We start from the raw sequence: 15244 nt of genomic DNA on the forward strand, positions 1-15244 counted from the left end.
ACATTAAAACATAACAAAGAGACCAGGAGCCGAATATGTTTTCTTTTCAGTTTTAGATCATAGTTAAAATTGTCTCACAGTTGAAATTTCAGATTTGCTTGATACTTCACTGAAGACTTATTTACGAGGGAAAACACAACCTTTAGTTCCGCAGACAAGAAACACACTGAGGGAGAGATGAAAATAAAATAATTTCATCTCCAGTATGAGAGAATATCAACTTTCAGTGACCTTAAAAACTGCTGAGTTGGTTAAATTTGACAAAGTAATGTTTTGCCAGTTCAAAAGAAGTCAGAATCACATGTACAGAAAAGACCTCATGTAATCAGTTACCTCTATTCATGGGTATTTGTCTCATCGTCTTCTAACACGCCGCAAAACCATCCATCATCCCCTCCGAGTTCAGGGGGATCGTCTCTCTTTCAGATGTAATACCTGTTTTCTTTCTCTTACATGGCACATTGTCAGAGGGCACGCTGCGTAACCCCGAGTTATCAAGTTCACGAGAAGGTCTCTCGTCAAATTATGCAACCCCCGCTTGACAAGGCAAGTCCAGGGCTTTCCTCTGCCTCTTCATTTTCAGACAATTTTCCACTTGAGCAGACGACCTCAGGTGTGAAGTGAAAGAGTAAAGAGAGGGATTTGATCTCCCGGGGAAACGGTGCATGGATTCACTGGAGGTTGATAGACAGGGCAGGGGCAGCCGTGCTATTTACCCTTAAGAGATTTCCATGGGTCAAGGCTGTTACAGGGCCACGCTCTCGCTCCTCTTGATCCTGTCAGGATAGACTGTCAGGCTGATGAAGAGATAGGCCGCAGATAGATGATGGTGTTGCACGAACACGGGTGCTGCAGCGAGCAGATACACAAGTCAGGCCCCAAAGTGACTTTGGAAGATTGCTGCTGTGGATCCGCTTTCATTTTGCTCATTTATCTTTTTCGAAATTTAAATATGGAGGACGTATAAGACAGCTTGGACTAATGGACATGCACATTGAGGCAGAAAAACCTTATCAAATCATTATGGATGCGTGCAGATGTGCAAAACACACAAGTCTTCCATGTCTCTTGCTCCGCAGCACAACTCAAATGCTCTCTTTGGTGTTGACAGAGTATTTTGTGAAGTGTTCAAAGCATTTTTTTTGGATAGATACCTAGCATTTTATCCTATCACACATTTCTCCATTCTTCCCCTGTGCTCACAAGAAGGTCTTTTCTCCTCTCATGACGTCAGGACTATTATACTCCTGTGCCACCTCCCTTCAGGGATAAGATTTTACGATTGCAACCTGACACCGTTTCTGTGTCCTATAAGCGACAGAGCTGTAACTCACTTCAAAGGCAGGAGGCATCAAATCACAGTGCAGCCATAAATTCACCTGTCAAGCCCTGGCCAATGGGGAGGCGGCATTAAATCTCTGCTGTCACGCTGGCGGCCAATGGAAAGACGATGGCAGTAAATCTGTCAGGCCAGCGTCTGTTAACCGGTGTTGTGGTGTGGTTGGGGGAATCCACTGGGAGGGAGGGGAGAAAGTGAGAAAGAATAGATGACACAGGGAGGAGGGAACAAAACTGAGGGTTCAGAGGTATGCCACAGAAAATGCTTTTCTATACATTCTTTAGCTGCTGTGACAGAAAAAAGCATAAACACAAACTGTAGTAAAAAAAAGCTGCAAGGCATGCGGAGGAATTTTTCGTGCAAAGCAAGACTAAACATGGCCTGAAGAAAGAGGAGGAATAGATGTAGTGGTGCAGTGGGAGTGGAACAACACCAACAGCAACCCTCATAAAAGCTTTACAGCAGCCAGGGCTGTGTCTGATCTCGACTCTGCAGTGAAAATGACTCAGGGCCCTACTTTAGTGCTCTTCTGCATCACTGCAAAGCCCAAACTTTAGTGTTGACAGCAGTAACCGAGTAACCTCTTGACTGTCATGACACTGCACCGTCCGCAGCAGCGACAGGCGGCACGGCCAGACGCGGCCCTCAGGACTGCAGCCAGTCTGTGAGGGGTTTTTGAGGAGGGGGGTCGGCCAGGGTCCAGTTGAGACCATTCACTAACCAGATGTGACCCAGTTGTGCGGCCTCAGAGGATGATGGAGTTCCCCCTGCGGCACAGCAAACCCGAGCAACTCTGTCCCAGGATTTTGTTTTGCCATCTCACCATAAAGAAACACAATATGGCCCTGCTGCGCGTAACCAGCACCAGCTTTGAGCAGAGAGTATTTTCACGTCCAGAGTGCCTCCACTATCATTCTTCCAAAGTATGCTTTCAGTAAAGAGTAATGCACTGCACTGGTACAGGAGAACTGTGGGGAAAACAGCAGAGGGAAAACACATCAGGTAGAATATTTCCTCGATTAACAACGCCCTTGGTGGTGCACTTTCATTATCCTATCAAAGTTGAACATTTTCATGTGATAAATCTTACAGGTATCATAAAATAACTGGTCCTGCAAAGGCAATGCTATTCCAACCGCAAGAAAAAAGCTTTCCCTTAACAAAGCCCACAATTTTTTCACCAACCTGTAACGACATCCAATAAACCAGCCACATTTGTGGTGACGGTTTTATCTTACATCAACAAAAAAATTAAACATTAGCATCAGAATTTACAGTCATCTTATGTGATTACTATGAATACTCAGCCCCCCCCTCTCTCTCTCTTCAGAAACATAAACAGTGGGCTGAATTATGGCAAAGGCAGGCGAGAGTGCAGTGGTGGAGGTGTTGTTTTTGGCTGGCTTTCCCTGGAGTGGCCATGATTCTCCATTCTATGGGAATCCATAAACAGACCCAGAGAGGGCAACTGGGGCCATAAACCACATCATGCTGCTGAGGCAAAGGGAGGCAGGCCTGAACCCATACCATCCTCTCTCAGCATGCACACACACAACCCACATGCCCCTCCAGCAGACTTTAATGACGTATTTTTAAAGGCTGTGTTTACAATGATTCTGAAGATATGGCTGTTTCCTTCATTTTTACTGCTTCAAGCGCTAATTGTGCTAAGTGTTAATGTCCTTTGATTTCCTTTGATATTAGCCTGCTTTCGCACAAATTACGATAATCTTAGATAGATCTTTGTACTGGGTGGAAATGTGAGCGCACTGGAGATAAAAATGCCCCTTGTTAATTTTAATACACTAGGTCATTAAACATCATGCGGGTCTTGCCCTTTGTCCTGCTCCGACAAAGTAATGGCACTTTCTGTAATATGTTTACTGTATTGGATCCAACATACTGTCATTGTTTTCCCCAGCGTTGTTTCTCTTTAGAGGGGCAAGGCATCGGATGGGTACTCAGGCCCATTGACTATGACATAAAGACTCTGCAAGCTTACAGATGATGATAATTTATTGACTCTAATTCTCACACACACACACGCACACACACACACGAGCGACTCTTTCACTATATGCATCGATCAATTACAAGGCTCTGGCCCACACGTCTCTGACAATTTTACTGCGTGTTATGTACAGCCTATCAAGCCATGGCGTTTCAAACTGTTATACTCATTCCTGTATAATTAATATAAATTACCTTGCTGGTTTTTATGATGGTGCAACTGTAATTAGCGGATGAAAGAAAGTCACTGGGCTGCCGATGGCGCTGCGGGGCTATCTAGATGAAGAGTGAGGGTCTGGACAGGCACCTTGGGTGGAATCTTTTTTAACCCTCTCTCTTCCCCACCGTGCCCTTGCTGGGATCTCATCTAATCACATTTACTGCGGTCTACATGTGAAAACCTTGTCCTCTTTGACCTTCATGTTTCTCCCCCCCTCGCTGAAACCACACGCTGAGACAGGAGTCGTCCTCATTATACCAGTAAACTGAGTCCATTTATAGTGATTACCTTTGCCTTCCTTACTGCTCTTTCGCCAGTAAAACACCGAGCAAGGAGCATCGACACAGCCTCCATTCATGCTATCTCTGCAGCCATAAAGACACAGATTCAAGGGCTGAATCAAACTGGAGAGAAGCCAAGACAATAGGTCCACAGGGCAGAGCCAGTAACAGTTTCATAGACTACACTGCTCACTATATATGGAACAAAAACACACGTATCCAGGTGCATATATAGACATTGTTTCCTTGTTTTGTATCAAATTTAACTCCCAGCACTTAGCTATGATTGATACATAAATGCATATTTTAAAAATGCTACTGCATTTATGCATTTGTAATTTATAGTTTGGGCTGGAATTATTTAGAGTAACTGAAATCAATACATTCCTTGAACCCGGAATACCTATGTAATGTATTTTCCTTTAACAGAAATTCTCTGCACACAGCATACAGTGTGCACACAAGACTGATTCAATATCTGTATGTTTGTTGTTTTTATTCCTAAGTGTCTCAAAACGCCATGACTGCATCTCACACTATGACAGCCATTTTCCCACAAGATTTAACCAATTGTTTGCCAGTGGAAGGTATGAAATTTCCCACAGGGCAAATAAATGGCCTGCATTCCGACATAACCGCTAATGTGTGCGATCTTTTTCCACAAACAGCTCCAGGCATTAGACATCTCTACATCAAGAGCGCTCAGTTCTTCTTTCACTTTGATGTGTAAGCCAAAGGACATAGTCAGGTACAGATGAGTGAAAGACATTTAAAAGAAATATGGCAAACTTATTAAATAGGCAGATTTGTGAAAATGCAGCAAACAGTGGCTTAATGACTTTTAACTCTGGCCAACAGACATGTCAGAGCACGGCATGTTCATTGGGATGAAGAGTCTGGATTGTAAGGACAGGGAACTTAAGAGAAATGAGCTGTAACAAGACCTGCTACTTAATATGGTTCAAATTAGCAATGGTTGGATCTGTTTGTAGCACAACCAACACAAATCCCCCCACAAAAAGAACACCTTTGAGTGATCAGCATGAGCACATACAGGGAAACCTAACTTGAACAATGCAAATATATCACCTCTCCTGTAATATGCATCAGGTCCTGACATGATGTAGTGCTTATTCTCACATCCCTTTCTCTCTGGGGTGTATCCTTCATTTGCATTAAAATGAGTGCATGACATTTGTGTGTGAAGGTGGGGGGTGCAGACGTGGGAGCGCACACAATTCACGATGCACACAGTGGCTCAATATCGAGATGAAATGAATTAAGTATGACTCCATAAAACTTATCTGCATGTGACAGCACAAATTATTGTGTGGGCTCCTGATCATAGCTGCACGAATGGGTCCCCCTCTCTGTACCTCATTGTCTGAATGCATTTGCATACCTCAGCCTTGGCAATTTGCTGAAAACACCAGGAGATGGCGCCCTTGCTCTACCTCCTGCTGAGGTTTTGAAGAACAAAGAGTAAACAGCTTGTCAGCTCTGAAATACACTAGCGCATCAAAACCCGCTAAACCTGATTAGGTATAAAAGCTTCACATACGCTGTGTGAGAATGATGGAGGAACCGTTCAACATATCACAGATGATCGCGTGCCAGTGTCAACAAACATTTATTAATAATATCTGATGATGGAAGATCTCCGGAGAAAGTCAATGCAGAAGGACCTGTGATCAGTGGTTTGACTACTTGTACACTTTTTTAAGAACAATATTCATGTACAATGAGAGACGGAGATAAAGACTTGATACCAACTGCAGTGATCTGCAGGAGGTGACAGATGGATATCAAATCGGATACAGTTCTTGTTCTAAGGGATACAAGGAATGTTGTGGCAGAGTTTTACAGCATAAAACACTGGATTAAGAAGCTCCCAGGTTCTGTAATTAAAAAACAAATATAACAAAACAGGCCAGCCCTGAAACTGGAATGTACACCATATCTTATCATCAAGTGGATTATGTCATAGAATGCACAAAGAAAATAAAGGAATTGGAACATTTAAGTTTATAAAGCCTTAGTTCGGGGAGTGTGACTGGATCTGCCAGTTGTACTCCTCACAGCTTTGAATGAAGAAGTGGAAAAAAGGAAAAAGATCAGTGCCATGAAGACTGGGCTGAACAGCGGCTCACTGGTAGACTGGTGCTCGGGTCACTCTATCGTAGAAGCGACCACTTGATCTGTTCTTTGGCAGACTGAAGAACCTGTGGAGAAAAAACTCAACTCAGACCAAGCAGATCACCCAAAAAACAAAACAATTAAGTATAAAACTAGAATGGCAGTCAGGAGAGCGCATACCCCCGCCAAGGTGGTCAAGCTGCACCAGTTCTCACACACTCATAGATATAAGTTTCCTAAATATGTCTGATTTATTTAATGTTTTTTCATCAAAATTCAGTAATTACTCCAATGAGTAATTAGTGTCGATAAAATAAAATGAAAAACAAGTTGCATCTTGTTGCGGTAAAAGCAAAGAATTGGGCGGAAAAAAAGTTTCACATACTTATTAAAAAAACGAACAAAGAATGATGAACTGGTGATGGAAATGAAGAGAAATATGAAAGGCCTAATTAATCATCTTAATTCATCGAATGAAAGCTGAATCATAACCATAAAGCACGGGGATTGGGGACAGCTATTAATCAAAGCCAGAGGAGGGATGGCGGTAGCCAGTCTCAGGCCTCTTAAATGACAACATTAATCATGAGGAGCTCACACACAAAAGCAGACTCCTGTGAGGAGTTAAGCTCAGGAGTCCCCGTTAGCTTCCTACTACTTCACCACAAAATAATTAGCTATCATGTACACTGTCATGTATGCAAGAGAAGGCAATGTATGTGAACCGATAGGCCAGTGACAGAGTAGGGGTGGACAAGAGTGATGGAATAGGCTCTGAAGTAATGCCTTTTAACAGTCAATAAACCAATAGAGCTTCTACATGTTATAGCAGAGAGAAGATCAAGGCAGCCCGTTTTCTTACCTGTGTGACCGTCTGCTCTGTCAAAGGCACATCATCCCCCTGTAGGAACATTTGTTATGTTACAGCAGACACAACTAAATTAAAACATTGCGAAATATTTCAGAGAGGAGCTGATCTTACTCTGAGAGCCACACGGTGCACAACTTGTTGCGGGTCACTCTCCAGGATCACCCTGCAGGAGGCAGCAAAGAGTCAGACCAATAGACAGTGATACCAGAGAAATAGAAGACGCTGCATTAATACCGCAGTCCGTTTAGCATTAGATGACTTTGCATCACAAGTTTTCCAGCTGCTTATTTCTTACTTACCCTCCGTCCACAATCTCGTCCACAGCCAGGAAGAGTCCCTCCATATTCTCCAACAACGCCCTCCTCTCAACATTTTTCCTACAGAGAAAGACAAAAACATACTGTAAACGTCAAGCAGGACTTTCGAAACTTCAAGAGAGATTTTTAGAAGAAAATGTTTTTGACATTAATAACAGCTGCCAGAACGTACCTCAACATCTGACTGAGCGAATCAAAGAGGCAATTTAGAACAGCCATGAGCATGAGCTGCGGAGAATAAAACAATTGATGAGAATCTGTTTGAGACTAATGGATCCACAATCAAGTGTCAGCATCAACTTGAAAAAACGAAAAATCACTTTTTAATGGTGCTCAACATTCTTGCAAAACAAGTACAAACAAATTTAGTATTTTATGTGGAGGCTCTAAGCTAAATAAGAGATACATATAGTGCAAAAAGAACACCTCAGTTTATAAAGGTTAAAATAATTATATTTTAAAAAAGTTTATCTTATGTACTTGTACTATTTTAGATTAAATAATGTATTTTTCCAGAGCCAGAAAAAATGCACAGTGTGTCACAAAGCTGAAGACACTGCACATGAATAATCTGAACCTGAGGTGTAAAACTGATGCAGACCTCAACAGATAAAATCTTTGCTGGATAAATCATTGCCAACACCTTCAGTTTAACTGCTGTATTCTGTAGGTATTTGTATGGAAATGATATAAAGAGCGAAGTTTCCTCTGGAGCCACATCGCTTATATTATTTGGCAACATAAATAACACCACTGAGGAAATGAGGAAGTACAAATTAAAAAGGCATTCAAATTCAAAGTTAAATGCACAGCAGGCAACAAAATGAATTTGTTAACTTCAGACCAAGCTGCAGTTGGTGAAAAGTAAAAACAAACACACAAATTACTACTAAATGTACACAACAGTGTAAAATAAAGACGCATCATGAAGAAACAGAATAACTTGTCCAGGTCCGTATGCGATTCAATACTTTAAAATTGTATTAAAATCAGGGCTCAAAATGTGCTTCCTGCTCTCATATGACTAATGAGAATCATAAAATTGAATTTACCTCATTTTCATGTGAGCTTCCAATCACATAAAAGAAGAGGTCTATGTTGCTCTTGTAAACAACAGTAAGACCCTCGAGTAAAGCTATCTCACCTGAGGGCACAAAAAAAATAATCATGTTATGCGATTGGACACATTATGAGGAAAGCAAAGTATAATGATGTTTGATCTGAACACATCTTACTGTCTGTCCTGTGTGTTTTGTTGAATATGTTCTTCTCAAACGCCTTCTGCTCCTTCGCTGTTGGGTATGTGTCATCATAATACTGCAGGCCAATTGAAAATGAAACCGTTATGACATTCAAACACGTGAATCAAAACTCACATCAACCTTTAACTAGTTTGAACAAAGATTAGAAGATTGAGCCTGGTGAGATTCTGTATTTTTTCATACACTAAACAAATCAAATACGAGCACGTTCCCTTTTGTCTCAGTACTTTCTGACGTCCCCGGCTGATCTCTATTACCCATTTCTTCCTGCTGAAGACATAATAATTTATATTTTTTTACTTCATAATTTGCTCAACCAACTAGGTACTGTTTTAGCAAACACTGCTTTTGTTAGAAACTTGATTCAGCTGTTTGTCTGATTGTCTATTGAGCAGCCGAAGCTATTGTGTGGGAATGAATTAAAATAAACTACAGAGCACATGCTAGTGGGATTTTATAAGGTTGAGGGAGGACAGGTAAATGGCTGATTTTGGCCTTTTTGTGAGATTTGACAACAACAAACATACAGAGTATTGCCAGATGTAGATGAGGCAAAACTTTTACACCCGTTTTCAGTCGCAGTCAGTGTAAATATGAGTAAAATCCCAGTAAATAAAACCTTCTACCAAACTATAAACAGATAAACTATTCATTTCTAATAACTGTTGTTTGTCTTTGTTACTATTAACATATACATAACAAACATCTGAGACATGTCTGCCCTCAAACACAAACACAATGATTCACCTAAACCTACATTAAGATAAATAAAACAATGTTGAGTCTAACTCACAGAATGAGTAAAGATTGAAGATGATGTTATTGCACATCTGTCTAACTCGTACCTTGGCATAAAGCCTGTCTCCGTCGTTGTCCAGGATCAGAACTGCTTTCACAGTGTATAAGGATGGTTCCTGTTGAAGGAGGCAGACACAAACAACCCACAATCATGTGTTAGTGACATTAAGTTCACTGATCGGTGCCTTCAGTCAAACATATGGTGTCACAGGCTGGGAGTGAACAGGCAGCGAGGACATTAATAAAACAAACACAGCTCAGTCGCTCTTCAATGACACACTCGTGATTGTTATGCATTTGAAAAGGAAGACATGACACTTCCACATCACCAATAAACACACGTACACGGAGCTAGCTATCCCGAGGCTAACACGTTAGCCAACTCTGTCAACATCAGTTAGCTCGATAGCGAAACTAGCACATTTAGCTGAGGAACAATTCTCAACGAGCCGATCTAGTGAAGCGGTTATATATAAAAACCTGGGTGAAACGCACAGTGTGTTTAATAGATACAGGCGTTAGCATTACCAGTATGGGAGAATCCATCTTGTTTAGCTTGGTTAGCAGTCCAGATAGCGAGCTACCAGCGGCCTACGTCATACGTACAGTCAATGAGGCTGTTTCGGATTGGCTGACACAGTCCATTACGTGGTGCGTTCAGGGCAAAGAGCACAACTATCACTTCCGGGGGAGGGGAAAAATAAAGCATTGTTATGATTATGATTATTATGGTGATTATTATTATTATTATCTGTCATAATAATTATAAAATCTATCTATCGATGTAATAGTTTTCCCTCCCTCCATCTTCTCATGTTACTGATGATGTGAGAAAGCTGCACATTAAAGGGAAAAAGGAAAATTCACTCATTATCTACTCACCACTATAATAATGGAAGAGTGAGTGAAGTGCTTCAGTCCTTAAAACGTTTTAGGAGTTAACAGCGTTGCAGCCAAATCCAATTCAATTGAAGTAACTGATGACAGATTCTTTAAACAGAAAAATAAAATGCCTCCGTACTGCTCCTGTTGTGTCATTCAAGTGTCCGTAAGCCCCGACATTCAAATTGGACTCAAACCACAGAATATAAACCATATTTTTAGGTTAAAAACATGGTGTAAATGAATTTGAATTTGAAACTCCAAAAGTGTGAGTGAATTTCCAATTTTTCAGTGAACTATCCCTTGAAGTTGTGACTCACAAATATATCTTATTGTAACCACCAGTTTGCATCAGTTAACACTGAACGATTTACATCAAGCATCACGACTAGTGATCACAGTCAAACCTGACCACAGTGATGTCTTATTCAGTCGTTGTTTATCATAGAACAAAGAAATAGTAATAATAGTTGTCATAGGAATAATGCCTCTTGTTACTCAGGGCATAGTTAAGACTTTATAGGAAATGTTCTGTAATACTCCAAACAAACTTTATTGTAAAGGTGAGGCTTATTTAAAGTACTTTCTAGGTCTGGGTGGTTTAATCTTTAATTATACATCATAATCTATTTCTTGTTTAGATTTCGCATTAACAAATAGTAAACATTATTCCTAAAGCACATTTAAAAACACAGTTACAAGGTGCTTTACAAGTTAAACATGAGAAATTGAAGGCAAACAATAGGAAACTGTTTAGAAGCAAGCAACAAGATACAATTTACAAAGCAATTTGAAAATCACACAGCAATAGAGCACAGATAAAGAAATAAAAATTTTCACAGATGAGAAAAGAGTTAAAACAAGATGAAACAAAGCATTATAAAATGATTTAAATAGTCAGTAAGATCAGATCTAGGAGAAAGCACACCTATAAACATGTGTATTTAGGAGAGATTTAACAGAGGATCCAGAAGAGGAGTTTGCCAGATGGATCTCATCAGGGAGATTGTTCCAAGCCCTGACAGAAATGAACCCTGCACCTTTGGTCCTCAGCCCGAACTGTGGAATGGTGAATAGGGCCTACAACCATCAGCCATAAATGTACTGATATGTAGTGTAGTTGAAGTATAAATCAATATGAAATAAAAATACTGAAGTAAAATAAAAGTACAAAAATGAACGTACAGTACTTGATTTGTTGTACTTTGCTACTTTCCTCCACTGCGACTATCCCAAACATGTTGATTTATCACAAAGTAAAACAACGTTTTTTCTTTTTTCACATTCCCTATTTATGGTGGCCACAGGGTCTCTCTCCACCTTTTGTTCCCTCTGTGAAAGCTTTTTTTTCAGGGGAGTGTTTCCTTATGTAAAACAAGGGTCTACGAAGAAAGAATGTTTATGTGCTGTACAGAAATTAAAGATCCTTTGCCATTTGTGATATTGGGCTACAATCACAAACTTAAGGCCGATATCTGAGGTTCATTTTAGAGTTGAGAGTCTGCTGAGGGACGTGCAGCTCAACCATTGTGATGAATAATCATACATTTGGTGATTTACTGTAAGGTGGCTGCAGTTTCTTGCGTGGGGACTGCTTGGTAACAAAGGATCTGTCATTTACGAGCCATCCCAGCTTTCTTTAACTCATCGACATCTTTTTTCAGGATCCTCCCACATTTAACCGACTCCAATTATCTTTCTTCCCACTTCTGGGAAGCATTTGGAAACCCGGGCTGATGGGGATTTCCCTCTATCTCCCTCCATACAGTGACATCACGGTCTGACCTTACTGTAAGATATTTTTTGAGCTCAAGTTTCAGATGATACTGGAATATATACAGTTTTGAAAAGAAACGGTGTGCAGCTATTAATTCAACCGAATGGCCAAGAGACACAAACTGTTTTGACATGCATTCATAACAGGACTGTAGGCGACTGTGAAATGTTGCAATACTACGCTATGTTTTCACAATTCAGCCACTAAGATTTCAAAATTACCCAGACTGGAGAGGAAACAGTACACTGCGCTGGACGAGCTTGTACTTCAGGTCATCAGTTACTCAGCTGTAACTGTCATCATGCCACCTCATGTTAGAGCCCAGACACGTCGATACCTTTTTGTGTCTTAAAAACCAAATCACAGCAATGATGATGGGGATGACTGGCAGAGCTGGTGATGAATAAAAGTTGAATGATGATGAATGAACGTCGATGATGATTGAACATAAAAAAGTCGAAGTTTAACTTTGCTGAATGTGCACATGCTTGAAAACTTCATGCACACCTTCATAAACCTTCACAAATACATGAAATATGAAGCATAAACCGACTTTTTTCCTGATGAAACTGTGTAATAATTCCTCGTATTGATCCTCTGTTAAAGCTCAGCTATATGTTCTATTCGTGTCCGTTACTCTCACAGATTAAAAGGTTGAAGGTAATGAATACAACTAATAAATAACGAAGCAATAGATATTAAATATGTTATTAATTTCAACTTTTTAATCTTTGAGAGTAAGAGACAGACAGAAAGAAGTGTCGTGCGAGAGCAGGGGCTGCTCCCCTCTCTCCGCAGCTAATGCAGCAACCACAGCAGTTAGCAGTTCCCTTCCTCAGAACCAAGTGGTGCTTTTATCAGCGTTAAGCAGAGCTTCCGTCAGCCAACATCCTCCTTCCTTCTCTGTGTCTGTATCACTAACCAGTCTGGATCTTCATTGTTAAGCACACACTGTCATAATTGCGTGTAAATAATCACCCATGCATGCACACACAACCTTTCACTGTTAACAATAAGAAAATAAGAATCTGCTTAATTTTCTCATTTGTTTTGAATATCTTCCAACACCAGTTGTCATGTGAATGTAAGAAAATGAATGAAAAAAAAAAAAATGTTATTTAAAGAAAATAATCACACTGTTGTTGCAAAATATCTTTATCTTCACATCTTGAGATAAGCGTTATTGAGACACTTAGAAGAATGATGCGGCACATTCAGGTTCCTCATTTGCTCTGTTTCAGGTGGCAATAACGTGTGACCATCATGGTTTTAGAAGGAACAGCGATGGAAACATTTCTGAATCACATGGTGAGGTGATTCAAGTTAAATCTATCTACAGCTCATGTGAAACAAAAGTTTTAATTTGCATCATCCATATTATCTACAAACATGTGATACAGGATATGAGTATTCCTGAACTCGTTCCACTGTGTTTATGCATATAATCATTTTTATATTCCTGTTATTTGATATGTTGATTTTATTGAATAAAAACATTTTAACATTCAAGTTTACAAGTATTTTATCATTAATATGAGAATACAAAATAATACTCCAGCTGCACTCTCTATTTTTTCTTTCCTTTCCCAGAAACCAACTCCAAAATATCCCCTCTTTTGAGACCACAACCCAACACACACTCATTTTGTTTAGTAGTGAGGTGGTTTTTCCGCTCAAGTCTGATATAGCTTTCGGGATGTTAAGACAAAAAAACAAAGATGCCACATTCTCCCATCTTTAATGAACAAATGAGATGTCATGGAGACAGCAGGATGCATAAATGAGGTGGGTAACAAAAAAAACATATTTCGCCATTAATTTCAGATGAGATTAAAATGTAATGGTCATTAGGAACATTTAAACCGATGTGAGTCAACAGGGGCAGTGCCCTGCCATAAAGTCTGGTCTATTTTTGAAGAGGAGTTGTTCGTGGTGCTGAGGTGCATGACAAGGAAAGACTGACAGCCCGGAGAGGTCCAGGCAAGCTGCAGAGAAGACATGTCAAAGACTAATTGAGGCAAACAAACACAAACAGGGAACGTGGGCGTTGACCTGGGAACTGTGTCCAGATTGGAAACCGCTGTGGTCACGGTAATAACAGGGTGCTCTTTGGCACGCTGTGGCAGTGGTTGAGTCAGGGGCTGGGTGCTAGGAACTTGGGTTGGGAAGTCCCTTCTTTGATTCCTGGTAGACGTTCACCTTTCTTGACTCTGTCAGCCACCTACTTTTCCAACTTAGAACAATGGCAGAGAAAACATTTTGCTTTAAGTCTCAGTGGGATGTGATATTGGATTGTGTCCGACAAATCCCTCCATGTTCTCATGGCCTCTGAACACAGTCTTTTACTGAATGTCTGGTTTTTCCTGGATTTATATACATGTATTTATTTCACAGTAAAAAAAAAAAAGTCAGCATTCAAAGCTAACATTTACTCTACATCAAAAACATCAAACTAACTTTAGACCTACTCACATTCCTTATTTTTAGCAAATAAAAAAACTTAATTTTTGTCACAACTGTAAGTGTCAGAATTAGCTTTATCTTTTTCAGTGAGTCACATCGATGAAAAATGTTTTGCACACTGTCAAAAAATATAAATGCACTTCAATGAGTCGATATATATTTTGCATTTATTTATTCTAAATTTTGTGTCGCGTAAACTTGCATGCAATGTGCTGGCAATTTGTTTCAATTTCCCAAAATGTTGTTAACAACGTTGATTTGCTCAATGCATTTCACTTGATTTGCAATTCAAACAAAGTATTAATGCAGGTCTAAACAAGTCTGAACTGTTTATTTGCCTTCGGTAATTCAAGGAAAGTAATTGTGACATCTGTTTCAAGTTTGGCACTTTCAAGAAAAATATATTCTATTCATTTTGAATCTGCCTCACACATTAGCAAACGTTTTATATACGCAAATTTGTACTTTTCCAAAAATAGACCAAACAAAGCCTTTGCAGGAATTCAGTTGCAACATGTGTTGTTCCACAGCAGCTGAACAAACACACAAATGTTTTAACATACACTCAGGGATTTCTGTTCTCATCAACAAAAGCTTTTAAAAATAAAAACCACTATGTTGTACTCGATGTGCACGGTGAGGAGTGTTTTACTGAGGGAAAGAGTCTTGACTATTTCATGTAATGCAGAAAAGTTCATTGACTCTGTGGGACAGACTGTCAGTGTTATCTCTCACACGTTGCTCAATGAAACAATAACTATGCAACATCTCCACAATACAAACTGTAACTGTGTGAAGGCTGTTGCACAATAAGACGGGCCTACAAAACACATGGGCTTTTGTGAGTTGACTGTGCACAGTGTTTCACATCAGGGCAATGAGGGGATT

The 15244-nt window shown here is 40.0% G+C and overlaps 1 protein-coding gene across 1 annotated transcript; it reads right to left on the reverse strand.

Annotated features, from left to right (window-relative positions):
- Window positions 1–5464: 5464 nt before the first annotated feature.
- Window positions 5465–9902, reverse strand: copz1 (COPI coat complex subunit zeta 1). Its single transcript, XM_035160168.1, has 9 exons — window positions 9763–9902; window positions 9282–9350; window positions 8410–8491; window positions 8227–8318; window positions 7347–7402; window positions 7157–7234; window positions 6969–7020; window positions 6849–6887; window positions 5465–6072 (listed from the first exon to the last, which is right to left on the reverse strand). Exons 1-9 carry the CDS (start codon window positions 9778–9780, stop codon window positions 6025–6027), a joined length of 534 nt encoding a protein of 177 aa, XP_035016059.1. The 5' UTR covers window positions 9781–9902; the 3' UTR covers window positions 5465–6024.
- Window positions 9903–15244: the final 5342 nt, after the last annotated feature.

This window comes from Hippoglossus stenolepis, chromosome 6 (genome assembly GCF_022539355.2).
Source record: "Hippoglossus stenolepis isolate QCI-W04-F060 chromosome 6, HSTE1.2, whole genome shotgun sequence".
NCBI lineage: Eukaryota > Metazoa > Chordata > Actinopteri > Pleuronectiformes > Pleuronectidae > Hippoglossus > Hippoglossus stenolepis.

Bases quoted from the DNA above. Each gene is read 5' to 3' on its own strand.
- copz1 (XM_035160168.1), bottom strand. The intron at 7,235-7,346 runs GTACGTTCTGGC...CTTTCTCTGTAG, and splicing joins TCGCTCAGTCAGATGTTGAG to GAAAAATGTTGAGAGGAGGG. The intron at 7,021-7,156 runs GTAAGTAAGAAA...TGCCTCCTGCAG, and splicing joins GACGAGATTGTGGACGGAGG to GGTGATCCTGGAGAGTGACC.